Source organism: Coptis chinensis, chromosome 8 (genome assembly GCF_015680905.1).
Source record: "Coptis chinensis isolate HL-2020 chromosome 8, ASM1568090v1, whole genome shotgun sequence".
NCBI classification, from domain to species: Eukaryota; Viridiplantae; Streptophyta; class Magnoliopsida; order Ranunculales; family Ranunculaceae; genus Coptis; species Coptis chinensis.
Window position 1 is genome coordinate 97431018 of NC_141463.1, and position 13964 is coordinate 97444981.

Below are 13964 nucleotides of genomic sequence, written 5' to 3' on the forward strand. Positions count from 1 at the left end.
GAGTGAAACACAATTACTTGTAGTAGATAAGCAGTGGCTTATAGCAGATCTATATATTAAGCTACTGTAAATGTAATATTCTTGCTTATGTATGAGAGATTCTACGTAAGTCCACTCTGATCATGGAAATTGTGGCTAGTCAGACATTGAAGATTGATCACACTTCATTCCCTCCTAATAAGATTTACTTCGGACCACCATTAATTGTCACTTGACCACAGGTTTCCAGCCCACTAACAAGCGTTGACGTACTGCACATTGACCAAGTACCACATTACAGTACTCTCCATGTGTCTGCTTGTTTAGCAGGTGATATTGTCTACAAAATCGATATGATAAAATTTTGTGAACGTTTTCTTATTAGTTCTTTCGACACGTAATCTCTTATTATGGTGTTTACAAAATTTTTTGAACCCAAGTCTTAATAAAATGGTTTATAAGCGGAAAATCATTCATACTGGTTGTTGAAAAGATCTGCCTAAACTTCTCCTTCTAAAATTTGTCTAAGATTTTTTTTTTTTTTTTTGGATGGCAAGCAGGGTTTTTGAGAGGTCCCTTACCCCTATTGTATAAATAAGATAAATTGGCTTGGTTACATTCTTATATGATTTTTGTCCAAGATCTCAGCACATATATGCTTTTGATTAATCCAGCAGAATGCACAAGAATAGTCTAATACAAACGAACAAATAATAATATCATTAAAAAACAATAACAATGTATGCAATAAAAGGCTAGATACTGATTGCATACCCATATGGAATATCTCTATTTCCCATTGAAGATGTATAAGACGGGTCATCTAATTCTGGGATGTAAGGTGGTTTTTCTTTCAACGCTATATCTTTGTACTGAGAGTCAGTGCTTGGCCAAAACCAAAGAACCTGGTTTTGGACAACACTCGGATAAACAGCAGCACATGCCTTCTTGGAATTGTTAACCTGTAGACTTTGCCGAGATTAGTGTCGTGGGGAAAGCACACGAAGTGAAAAGCACATGCAGCAGTAAAAGCAGTAGACGCAAGTGGAGTAACCGTGAGAATTTGTTTGCGTGAGAATTTTTCACTGGGAGAGTCAAGTGGCACAAAGTGAGGTGTTAAATTTGCACGGATGAAAGGGGTGCGTAGAAATTTGCTTAGAGGGGATCACTTTGATGTGTGTGAATAGGCACTAGGAATGAATTGTTACAGAGTGAAGTGCTCATTGTGTTGGGAGTTCAGTGTCAATGGCGAATAAAGTTATTATGACTTGGGCAAATCATTAGAGTCTCCACAGGTATAGACAATTAGCAGACGACTAGGATGAGCGCGTGATCGATCACGTTAAAGGCAAGTCGAATGCTTATGGCCACCTAGTGAACAAAATTTGACCGTGGACCATCTGGCGGTGCTTGAGGAATGAATTTGCAATCACTATTTCCATTAAAACACCAGCCATGATATACACACTGCAAACGTCCCCACTGATCAATCCTTCCTTCGGAGAGCGGCGCTAAACGATGCGGGCACTTGTCATGAAAACATGCCATTTCTCTTCATTCTTATCCCAGTATCCCACCACACCACAACATCAATACCCAACACCTTTTTAGCATGTGGAACTCTTTGTCTAGATCACAGAGTGGCATAACTGGATACCAATGTGCATACCAATCAAATTTCTCTGTTTCTTCATTTTCAATGTTTTGAGCAATTGAGTGTTTGGAGTCAGTTGAGTTGAGATTGAAACTTGTCTTGCTTCGGCAACTTGATGAGACATGTGAAGTGGGAAAATATATCTTAAAGGGTCTTGAGAAAATGAGTTTTTGAGATGGGATGGTTGGGGGTTTAGTTGGGATGATCGAGAGGTGTAAAGAGAGAATGACGAAGCTTTGACAGCTTCCGTGGCTACTGCTGGCTTTGCAGCTGAATCTTGAATTTGGTGGAAGTTTTGTGACTACCGAGTACTGACTAGTTAGCGCTATCTGCGGAAACTAACAAATTTGAGTTGAGACTGGTGCCCCATGGCCCATGATGTTTGATGTTTGATGTCTGCATAAGGACGTCCCAGCTTCTTGTCTATCAAGTTTTCTCTTTCCACCCAACTACCTCTTCAAGCTCATAAGTCATAACCACTTAAGACAAACAATCTCTTTCAGGAGTCCTTGATCTTCCGCTCTGACCATCTTCTCTTCAACCCTTGGTAGGCAAACGAAGCAACCATCACAGTAACCTTCTTCTATCAATAAACTAATAGCGGATCAACTATTGCGTGAATCAGGTATTTTCTTCATCACTAGTATCCAATGTGCAACAAACTCGCTGCTTATAGTTCTGCCATTTTTGAAGAATATGGTTGCTTATATGCAACTTGGAGAGCATCATTTTTCTTGACTTCAATCCAGCTACACAGAGATTGATACCTGTTCAAAACCAGTACGAGAATCCAACTGATATAATGTGCTAGGGCCATACCAGTAGGTCCTCGAGCAAATATCAAATCGGTAAAAATGTTGGGGTGGCGATATTGGTTATATATCCCTTTCGAATTGTAAAACAAGTAAACCTTTCAATTTATATACATTATAGAAATTTATGTAATTTCACTATACAGTCAATAACGGCATTTACACATAAAAGTAAAGGTGTTTCACCTAAGAGCATGATTATAATCATGGAAGTAAAAGGTCTTGTAGATGAAATGAGACAGCCATTTGGAAGCTGCAAAACACAACACCGCCATGGAGACGACAACAGATTTTGCAGCCATCGACATCATACCCTGCTTGATGGCTGCAATGATCCCAATTGAAGCTACAGAGATAACCTGCAAAGCAACTTCGAGTGCCTTGAGACCTTTGACTGCCACACGGCAGCTACTGCAGTTCAGAACATGAGACCGATACCTAGAATAAAGTGCAAACAGTGAAATGAGAAATTCCAAGTTTTATGACATCTCTGCAGTGGCAATTTAGCATGAATGTGTACACATTATATCCTTCGTGTTGGAGACAATTACCTGTCCATTAACTGTTCTTTAGGAGGAGATGGGGGAAGGAAACCACTGTATTTGGTACCCCAATCAACTTGACCACCTGAGTATTTTCTTAGCCACTTTCTGAAGGCAACCACAACAGCATCCGCTTTGGTCGGAACAAAACAAGCCTTTTGCCAATTGGAAGGGCCAATATCAGTAATCTTACGCTCCTATAAGAAACGCAATAGGAGAAAATGTTAACACTAGCTATCATTCATATCAATATCAATACTACTGAGTATTTAACAAACAAATATCAACCCCTTATAAAAGATAGCATGATCCTCCAATTTCATTTGGAAGCTATACCATTAAGCATGATCCTCCCATTTCATTTGAAAGCTATGAACCATTATAATTGATACTGTGTAAAAAATTACCTCCAAGTGGAGAAGATACATATCAGAATCTAACACCAAGTTTTGTCTAACATGAAACATCCATCGGGGAACTACTTGATCAATCCACACTCCAACATTTCTCGGAAAGGACCATATCAATCTGCTGTTACCAGGGCTAACAGGCACACAGATAAAGATCAAAAGAAACCGTGGTGCTTTTACATTTTCTGATGTCTCCTAAACAAACCAAAAGTAAAATATGAATCTGGATATACAAGGTAAAAATGATGGAACTTCAATAGATAAACCTCATTAGCTCGTTGCAAACTAAATGCTTTACCTCATTGCTACCCCCTGAAGACGCATATTCAGTATTTGCCGCAGATTTTGGCATTGCATAGAATACGCAGGGTGGTATAAACTTATTGTATCCCCTCTCTTGCTGCGCAAAGAAACCATTTATATCTAATTTCTTTACCTTTATCTCCATGGGCCTCCCTCCTTCTCTGTCAGCCTTAGGTGTGCAAGGACATCATTTATTAGTAAGACGGGATTAACATATACGAATATAATCTTAAAAAGCGATGACTATCTACTATAACCTTTCAGCGCCAAAACATAAGTAAGAGAAGGGCTTATCTAATGTTCTTATCTGGATTTGTCAGTTGGCACATTCATTATTCCATAATGTGCATATGGCACATGAGAAGGATCCATGAGATTTTCAATCAGAACTTCGTACCTAGAAATTCCAATGTTCTAGTCAGTTACTGTGTATGTACTAAAAAGAGATAAGAAGCAGGGTCCATGAGAAATGGTCATAAATATAGAAGAGAACGTAAGTGGTGGTGTATTGGGCTATTGGCAGACGCGTTCAGCTAATTATAAGATCTAGCTTCTCCGGAAGTAAAAGAAAAAACAAATTAGATATCAGGAATTACATACCCATATGGCATATCTCTATTTCCCATCGGAGATGCATAAGATGGATCATCTAATTCTGGGATGTAAGGTGGTTTTTCTTTTGTTGCAATATCTTTGTACTGAGAGTCAGTGCTTGGCCAAAACCAAAGAATCTTGTTTTGTACAAGACTTGGATAAACAGCTGCACACGCCTTCTTGGAAGTGTTGACCTGCATATTTTGCTGCTAAGGTTAATCAAACTGTTGTATCAGGTAATCCCTGGAAATCTTATAACCTGAACTGTCCATTAAAATTTATGTGCACAGAGGTATTAACAAGATTAGTGCTGTAGGCAAAGCACTCCTAGTGACTAACCCTGGAGTGAAGTCTGCGGTGTAGATGCAAGTAAGTAGAGTCACTGTCAGAATCTGCTTAAGGATAAATTTGACCAGGATTAATGAAGTCACATGGCGAGAATGTAAGTGAAGTGTCGAATGCATGCCAAATGGAGTGTGTTACTAGATAATTGCTTAGAGGCGATCACTTTGACGTGTGTTAGTACGTAGGCACTAGTATTGAGTAGAGTACCAACGCCACATGCATTTAGTACAGTGAAACGCTCATTTTACCATGTAGTCGAGTTTACTGTCAAATACATATAAAGTGATAATTAAAGGACATCAGGCATATAAAGTGATAATTAACGGTATATTCATAAGACTTTCATCAGGCATAGACAATTAACGGACAACTAGTGTGATAAAAGCCAACTTAAATTCTTTAAAGACCGCATAGTGCACAAATTTTGATGGCGCGCGTGCTTGTTGTTTTAGTCCGTTTATGGCCTTTATAGTCGATATAAACTTGATAGTGATAATGCATTATTTTGGATACTTCCCTAGAAAATGCTAATAGGCATGGACAATCAGTAGGGACTAACATTATCGAAAACTGATTTTAAAGCATTTTTCGTTGAAGAATTCTTACCGCGGGACCATCAGGTGGTGCTTGAGGAATGAACTTACAATCACCACTTCCATTAAAACACCAACCATGATATACACATTGCAAACGTCCCCACTGGTCAATCCTTCCTTCGGAAAGCGGGGCCAAGCGATGCGGGCACTTATCATCAAAAACTTGCCATTTCTCTTCATTCCTATCCCACCATACTACAATATCAATGCCCAGCACTTTCTTAGCATGTGGAACTTTTTTGTCTAAGTCACAAAGTGGCATAACTGGATACCAATGTGAGTACCAATCAAACTTTTCTTTTTGTACTTCATTCTCAACCTTTGGTGCAATTGGGTCTTTGGGCTCAGTTGAAACAGTGGAGAAAGTAGCGGAGTTAAGTTTGAAACTAGTTCTGTTTCTGGTATTTGATGAGAGGGATGACTTGGGTACATGGAGTTTAAAGGGTTTGGAGAAAACGGGTTTTGGAGATGGAATGGTTGGGATTATAGAGAGGAGTAAAGAAGAGAATGTAGAAGCTGTGACAGCTTCCATTGCTACTACTGCTGTCTTTGCAGCAGAAGCTTGAAGAGGTCGATGTTTGTGAACGTGGAGAGACTTTGAGCTCTTGACTGGTTGACTATTTTTATGGACAACAATGGCTGGATAAAATATATATTGTAGAACCATCGCCCATGATTTGATGTGTGGTTGGCACATAACTAACTTAAGTAACCATGGTGCATTTGTGATTGGGGCCCTTTGTGATTTTGTGCTCAATTTCCAAGTGACTCTTTATTCACAATTACTGTCCATATCCATGAATAATTAAGCTATGAAGATCTTCTCATAATTTCAATACCACACGCCTGAAACTTGGCAATTGGAAATGAGTGGAGACGCTTCTTCAAGTGTGGCGTAACTTGAGCGGAATGCATGTAGTGGGTCATTGGGGCAGCAACAAACAATAGCATGTATTGAAATCCATCGGTCGACTAGTACGCCATATACAGGGAATAGGTTCTCAAGATCAAAATCACATAAATATTATTTCCCCAATATGATTGTATACTGTAAAAGAGCGTTTTAGTTCACCTTTACATACAGGGTAGGAGGGAGATTGGGATTGAATAAGGTAAAGACCGAGTTCATTGATGAAGAAATCGAAGCTAGCTTTCACGATCTTCTCTTGATTCGGTAGAAGAAATCATGTCTCATGGATTCCATGTAGGTGGTATTTATAGATATGGAGGGTACAGATCCACGAGACACGTGTACTGCCAGGCACAAGTGTGGGGTGAAGATTAATAATGAGTGTTAGATTGGCTTTGGTAGGAATTATGTGATGATTGGGAGTGGTTGTAATAGTTTAAGATCAAAATCACCAAAAATATTATAAGGTACCTCTATTTGTAGATTTTGTCCATCTTTCACCACTCAATCTTAGATTGCCTTGTCCAACGTCAATTACGCAGAGGCCGAAAATATATGATACACCAGTAATTGGATACTTTTGGGCCCTATATGGGCCCCACCTTAGAGAAGACAGAGAGTAGAACATTTTATGTTGATTTCTCATGTTATAATCGACGTACCAGTAAAGGCAGTAAACAATCCATACGGCACGTTGAAAATGCCTGATCGCAGCTTTCGGTATTAAAAATATATATCGGAATTTATCCACACATTTGTCAACTATAAAAACTCTCTCGAGACATTGTGCCATTTGCTACCTTCGAAGTAGACAATAAAGTATCACACAAGACAGAGACAAGAACAAGTGATCGAGAACGAACGATCACTTCTATTCGAACATCTTTGAAGACATGTAAGAAATAGAATCTACACAACTCATCTTAAACGCATTTATGCATGAAGTTTCATTACTCTTTTTCTTTCAGTAATTCAATCTCAGTTAAGCAATGGAAGTTTTAAAAGAGGCTGCGTTTATGATAAGGCATGCGATGACAAAAAGGTTAGAACATCAAAATTACTGTTCTTTGATTGTCAGATTGATTTACTACATACTCATACTCACTCATGTTCTTCTTCATTTTGTTTTGTGCTTACAACTATGTTTAGAAAACCACTTATGTAACTGCCATATATAGAGAATTAGAGACATGTTCATGGGCCATTTTAATGAGACAAACCAATCTTTGGGCCTTTATTATAACGACAATATACGTGGGCGGAAACGGTCCATTATAATCGACCAGACCCTCTCGGTCCTAAATCCTAATTTAGGCCATTAAAAATCTAAAATAATTTTTTTTTTTTTTGGTAAAATAATCTAGTCGTTGATAGTGTTAAAAGACCAGACGATCCAACCTTGATTTTTATGAACACTGTTCATAGATAAGGATTTAGAACAAAACCACATGGAAATCGATATTTCGAGTAGGCCAATGGAGTAGAAACAATACTTTGTTTTTCAAACAAAAAAGTAGGCTAGTGGGAATGGGAAGGTAAATATGTAAAATAAATGCTAATTGTAAACAACTAAACATCTATTTAAAAATTTATCTTGCGGTTTTTTGTAAAATGCTCAATAGATATGTCAGCTCCTTAAAACACTAGCTATGCCTCTTTCACACATTAAATTAAGAAACTACACGATACAAGTTTAGTTGTAAATGAGGTCAATTTGAATTGGGGCCCTTTGTAATTTTGTGCTTTTGTGATTGGGGCCTTTGTGATTTGGTGATTAGATTTTTAGATCCAATTGTATATCTTATAGCGAAACTTTGAATAATTTAGATATTCATTTTACCTATACCAGATCCAACAAATGAAAGAACCAACCAACCTTTTAAAATTCAGTAATAACAACTAAATTAAAACAAATGAAGAGAAAAATAAAATCAATCTCAAAATCCCGTCAATTTCAGAGTACAAAAGAAAACATAAGAAAGATATTATTAATATTAACCATTAAATTGATGCAAGAAATGAAGCAAATTAATAATTCATCGCTAAAATTCATATTGCACAATCATGTTAGAGTTAATACACACACACACACACACACACACACACACACACACACATATATATATATATATATATATAATTATTTTTTTTGTTGTGTTTTATATAAACAGAAGTAGAATGAAACAATATAGATTTTTTGTTGTTTTTTTTTAATCAGTGAGTGTATATCCATGAGTGTTATGAAATTACATGTGTCTAATGTATAGAATAACTCTTTGGGATGAAATAACACCTAGCTAAATATAACATAATATGTTAAAACATTCTTCAAAAAGTTGATGTGATGCAAGATCACAATTTAGCCAATCATCGATCTTCATGAACACACCAATAACTAAAGATCTGCAAACACTAAATATTGAACTATAGAAGAAGAATCCCAAAATAAAAAACCATTACAATATATCCCCATATCTTTTGTTTTAGAACACCCATCACCGCAACACATAATATTAGTCTAGCAAATGATGGAAAAATGAGTCTATATGCATGTGTTAATCTTCAAAAATTCCTACTGACATCTTCAAATCTTCAATTATGGGAAGGTATTTAAAAAAGATGAAAACTTTGTAAGAAAGAGAGAGTTCATTGGGTTAGTTTGTAGAGAGTTTTTTAGAAATGTCATGCGGATTAGATTATGGTGATTGAAAAAGCTATTTTTTTTTAATAGAGCGAATTAAGAGTTTGAGAGAGAAAAAGAAATTAAAAATTGAGAGAGAGAAAGGAAGTAAGAATTGAGAGAGAGATTAAACAACGAACAATAAAAATTGTGCATAGATTTGCTTCTAATTTTTATAATTCGTAAAATGCCTAAATTATATCATTTAAAAGTCGCTAGCAATACTTTTACTTAAGGGTATAAGGAGGGAAGCAAAAAAATAAAATATTTAGAACACGTGAAATAACCGAAATATTTGGCAAATCTCGACACTTGAAATTGGAAATGCTTGTATTATGGGAAATTTTTACATTTCACATGGGATTTTGAAATTTTGATTGATATTTCAATCATAAAAATAGTAGAATTTTTGTGCATAGCTTGATTTTTAACGAATTACTTAAGGGTTTTCATATAGACACCACTGATTTTACCAAGGGCACCAAACACTAACAACAAAACAAGCGGGTCCTAGAATTAGGACTAAAAAGAATAATATTTTAAAATAATTTATTAATAATAAAAACACAAATTTTCTTTTACGATTTTTTTTAATATTCAAAATCAAACAAAAAATATTTATAAAATTTATTTATTTATTTTTGTTTGGTAAGCCTGTTTTAAATGAGATCAGTAACTCTTTGATGTTGGCGGGATTCGAGCCCCAGACCTCTGGTATCATCACCCAAAGGTTTTACCGACTTTGCTAGTCGGCACCTGCAAAAAATGTGTGGGCAAGCCTGTTTTTAAAGAGATCAGTAACTCAATAGTGTGTAGCGGGGTTCGAACCCAGACCTCTGGTATCATCACCCAAAGGTTTTACCAACTAAGCTAGATAACTGCAGATACTCATTGATTGATTGATTTTATTTTTTAAAAATTGATTGAATTATAAAATTTATCAAAGTTTGGAGGAACCCCAACATGAAAACAAATAAGTCTCATATTAATTTATAAATCAAATCCAAAATCTTTTCTCCACATTATTATAGTTGAAATCAAAGCAAAACTTTGAATGAAATTATTCAATCGCGGATTTGAATATATCCATTCGTTTAATTTTTTGGAAGATGAATAAAATTGTGAATTTGTCAACATTAAAAAGGCACAGTGATTCACTTGAACGTAAGATAAAACCAAACTAATCAAAATTAAACAATTTTTTTTTTATCAAAACATAAAAATCTTAAGTGGTGCCCATTTGGTCTTAGGATCCGTTTGATTTTGTTTTGGGTGTGGCAGCCCTTGGTAAAATAAGTGGTGCCTTTATGAAAACCCTTACTTAATCGTTCTAGTTTGGAGACAGAAATCTTTGATATGCATACATTGTTAGAAGTCATGCCTATTTCACTTTACAAATGGAGGATTAAGTAGTTCGAACTTCCTCCATAGTTCATAATGACATTTAGAGTGTTCCACACTTTCACCTGAGAGCGTGATTATAATTGTAAGAAAAGCACGCGTTAAGCATAAGTAGAGATTGCAGCGTACTCAGGACATCGTCCTCCAAGATCGACTCGTGAGCAGCTCGCTTCATGTAGGTGGTACACTTCAGCTCGCTCAAGAACGTTCCAAGAAGACTGAACGACCTAGCGGAGAACGCTTTGAATAAAGACACTTTCCCTAATCCAAGGGTAATCATTACCAAAGCCTTACCTGTACTTCCAATTACCGGGAATTATGAACTATTGCACCCACTCCCAATGATCACCGCCTTCCTACCAGAACCAACCTAACACTCATTCGTAATCTCCACCCTACATATGTACAGGAGAGCACACGTGTCTCGAAGATCAATACTCTCTTATGCCTATAAATACCACCTACATGAACTAAGTGAGACCTGATTCTTCTCTCCCCCCAGAATCAAGAGAAGATAAGTAGGCAGCTCGCTCCTTAGTGAACTCGGTCTTCCCAAATCCAAACCCCTTCTTCTTCCTCCTATATATATAAAGGAAAAAACACACCTTTACATTGGCGCCGTCTGTGGTCTCGATTACTTGAGAAACCACTTTCACACAAATCAAAAACCAAAAACCAAAAATCTCAAGCCCACGAAGCATGGCAAGCCTCGAAGCTCAAGTTCAAAGCCTCGCAAACCAGCTAGGTTTAACAAATGAGAGCATTTCCTTGCTCTGGTAGGAAAATGCTGCTCTTCGCGCACAAGTAGACGCACAACAACAACCAGCTGGAAACGTCGCTGAGAACGACATCAATGAAGTTAATCAGCAGATTAACGAACTATCGCAAAGAATCGGCCAAAGTGCAGTGAGAAAAGACACAACTCAGATCGTCCAGAAAATGCTTAAGACGTACCGGGCATCGCCATTCACCACGGAGGTACTAAATAAATCCTCTCCTCAGGATTTCGTGCAGCCACGTTTTCCGATGTACGATGGCAGCACATGCCCTAGTCAACACGTGACTCGTTATATCCAAAGCTTGGCACTATATAGTGCACCAGAGTTCAATCACCTCCACTGTCGTTTGTTCCCTGCCAGTCTCAAAGATGGCGCACTCGATTGGTTCTTCTCACTCTAGCTAGACTCGATAAAGACCTTCGAGCAACTTACCGATTCATTTGCTAGCCAGTATGTGCATAATAGACGTAAGAAAGCTGATCTGGATTCGTTGTTCCAACTTTCACTTGGCAAAGACGAAACAATTCGTGAATTTCTAGGTTGGTTCAAAGCCAAACTACTGTGCATGGAAGCAGGGCTGAAAGAGTCTTTCGCCACCTTGACATTCTACAACGCTTGCCGTGGTAATGCAAATAATCGCGACTTGCCGGATCGGGATGAAAGAAACACCCCGAGACTTTATCCGAGCTGTACGCTCGAGTCGACAAGTATATAAAGTTGCAGGAAGGCCTGAAGCGTCAAGGCCTACCAGAAAAAGAAGAGGTCGCAACAATATCAGATGACCCCCCAGCCTCCAAAAAGTGCCCCCGACAGCAAGAGCGGAAGCCCGAAAAAGAATGAACAATGACCGAGAGTTCGCCGTCCTGACACGCTCTCCCAGTTACATCTTAGAAAAGATCAAGCGAGCTTCATATTTCCGACCTGATGTGCGACAACCAGTGGACCGACCTGACAAACCGTACTGCGCATTTCACCGAGCCAAGTGTCACGAGACTGATGCATGTTGGGGGCTAAAGCACTACCTCCAAGATCTCATCGAAGCAGGGCATATCAAACAGTATACTAACATTGCCGACGGCGACTTACGCCATAAGCTCATGGCTCGCCGAGTGCGCAGTAGATCCTCACCTTGCCATGACCACCACAAGATTCAAGCTCGCTCCCGCAGCAGAGGACGTCCCCGAGATAGTGACCGTTTTCGCCATGAACGCGACAACACTTATCAGATCGCGACAACGCCAGAACTATTCATATGATCACTTTCCCAGATGATTCCGTGACATCTTCCAGGGAGAAACGAAGGCGTGTCGGCGCCCTTCAAGAAGTTTATCATTTTTCTTCACAAGCGGCACACGCTCCGCGAAGTTCAGGTCGCAACGCAGGGGATATTACTTTCACAGAGGCCGACCTCAACAAGGTTTGCCTCCCTCACAACGATGCACTTGTTGTCCATGTCAAGATCAGTGACTGGACAGTCAAATGCGTCCTGATAGTCCCTGGCAGTTTGTGCGACATTCTGTTCTATCATACAATTCAAGAAATGAACTTACCTAAGTCAGTCTTTATAGATCCGATTGCTCATCTTTACGGGTTTAATGGCTCCAGGGCCGACCCAATCGGCGATATCATACTCCCAGTTTCAGTGGGATCTAAAGAAGACAAAGTCAGCTTCAATACACGCTTCATCATTCTAGACATCAAGTCGTCCTATAATGCTATTCTAGGTGGCGTTGGATTCATCAAATGCAAGCTATACCATCCATGTTGCATCAAGTTCTCCACTTCCCAGGCCCAAGAGGCATGATGGAGTTTCGAAGCAATTAGCTTGAGGCTTATCATTATAATCAAATCCTCTCAGCAAACAAGACCGCTGACCTGCATACCCACAAGGAACGAGCCCACCAGTTACACAATGGCCAAAGACCTGGTTGCCGAGGTCAGAGCCAAAGCATCAAAACAACACGGGGGGCTCCAAAGAAGAAGGTCCAGTCGTCTGTTTCAACCCCAGAAGTCAATCAAACCATTGTTGCTCCACCAGGCAGGACCCTAGAGGTCGCATCAGTTGTTGTCAATCCAGCAGTCAAGACCCCAGAGGTCGGTTCCGTTGTTGTTGCTCCACCAGTCAGCGCCCCAGAAGTCGCACCATCATGTTTTGTTCACCCAATACCAATTACAAAGATCACTCCAGACTCTGTTGTCATGACCACAGAGACCACTATAGCCCCTGTTGTCGTCGCCACAGATAACGCTCCAGCTCGTGCTGCCAGTTCCACTCCCTCTCAAATCGACAAAGTATCACCAACTGAGGAAGCATCAACGTCAAAGACAACATCTCAACATGCAGACAGAGAGCGAGTGAACCTAGGAACTAAAAATGATCCCAAGTTCGTATATGTAGGGGCTAACCTTGACCCACACTCAAGGCCCAGCTTGTAAACTTTTTGGCCATGAATAAAGATGTTTTCGCTTGGTCGTATGTCGATGTGCTCGGAATAGATCCTAATGTTGCGTGTCATAGACTAAATGTGAACCCTAATGCCAGACCAATTCGTCAACGACCTCGCCGACTATCCCTGCGATTCTAGAAAGCCATCAATGATGAAGTCGACAAACTTAAGCAAGTCGATTTCATTAGAAAAGTAGACTATCCAGACTGGATCGCTAACATCGTCGCAGTTCCAAAAAAGAACGACACAGTTCATCTTTGCGTCGATTTCACTAATGTTAATCAGGAAACGCCAAAGGATAGCTTCCCTCTACCTCGCATAGACCGACTCGTAGATCAGACATGTGGCCATGAGCTCCTCTCTTTCATGGATGCGTACAGTGGATACAACCAAATCCCACTTGCTGAAGAAGATCAAGAGAAAATATCATTCATCACAGAACAAGGAATCTATTGTTACAACGTTCTCCCCTTCGGACTTAAGAACGCTGGCGCAACATATCAGCATCTCGT

At 39.0% G+C, this 13964-nt stretch overlaps 2 protein-coding genes across 3 annotated transcripts in view; one reads left to right on the forward strand and one right to left on the reverse strand.

Moving 5' to 3' along the window:
- Window positions 1-2526: 2526 nt before the first annotated feature.
- LOC147484873 (protochlorophyllide-dependent translocon component 52, chloroplastic-like) lies at window positions 2527-5917 on the reverse strand. The gene is made up of 7 exons (XM_086579880.1): window positions 5246-5917; window positions 4301-4488; window positions 4007-4097; window positions 3696-3875; window positions 3395-3592; window positions 2997-3184; window positions 2527-2883 (listed from the first exon to the last, which is right to left on the reverse strand). Exons 1-7 carry the CDS (start codon window positions 5900-5902, stop codon window positions 2628-2630), a joined length of 1758 nt encoding a protein of 585 aa, XP_086436006.1. The 5' UTR covers window positions 5903-5917; the 3' UTR covers window positions 2527-2627.
- A 1034-nt stretch (window positions 5918-6951) lies between these two features.
- LOC147484874 (uncharacterized) overlaps window positions 6952-13964 on the forward strand; it is a 29444-nt gene continuing 22431 nt past the window's right edge. For both annotated transcript variants that reach the window (XR_015205126.1, XM_086578146.1), the window contains exons 1-2: window positions 6952-7040; window positions 7114-7187. The gene's annotated coding sequence lies outside the window, so the exon portion shown is untranslated. The remainder of the gene's footprint in view (window positions 7041-7113; window positions 7188-13964) is intronic.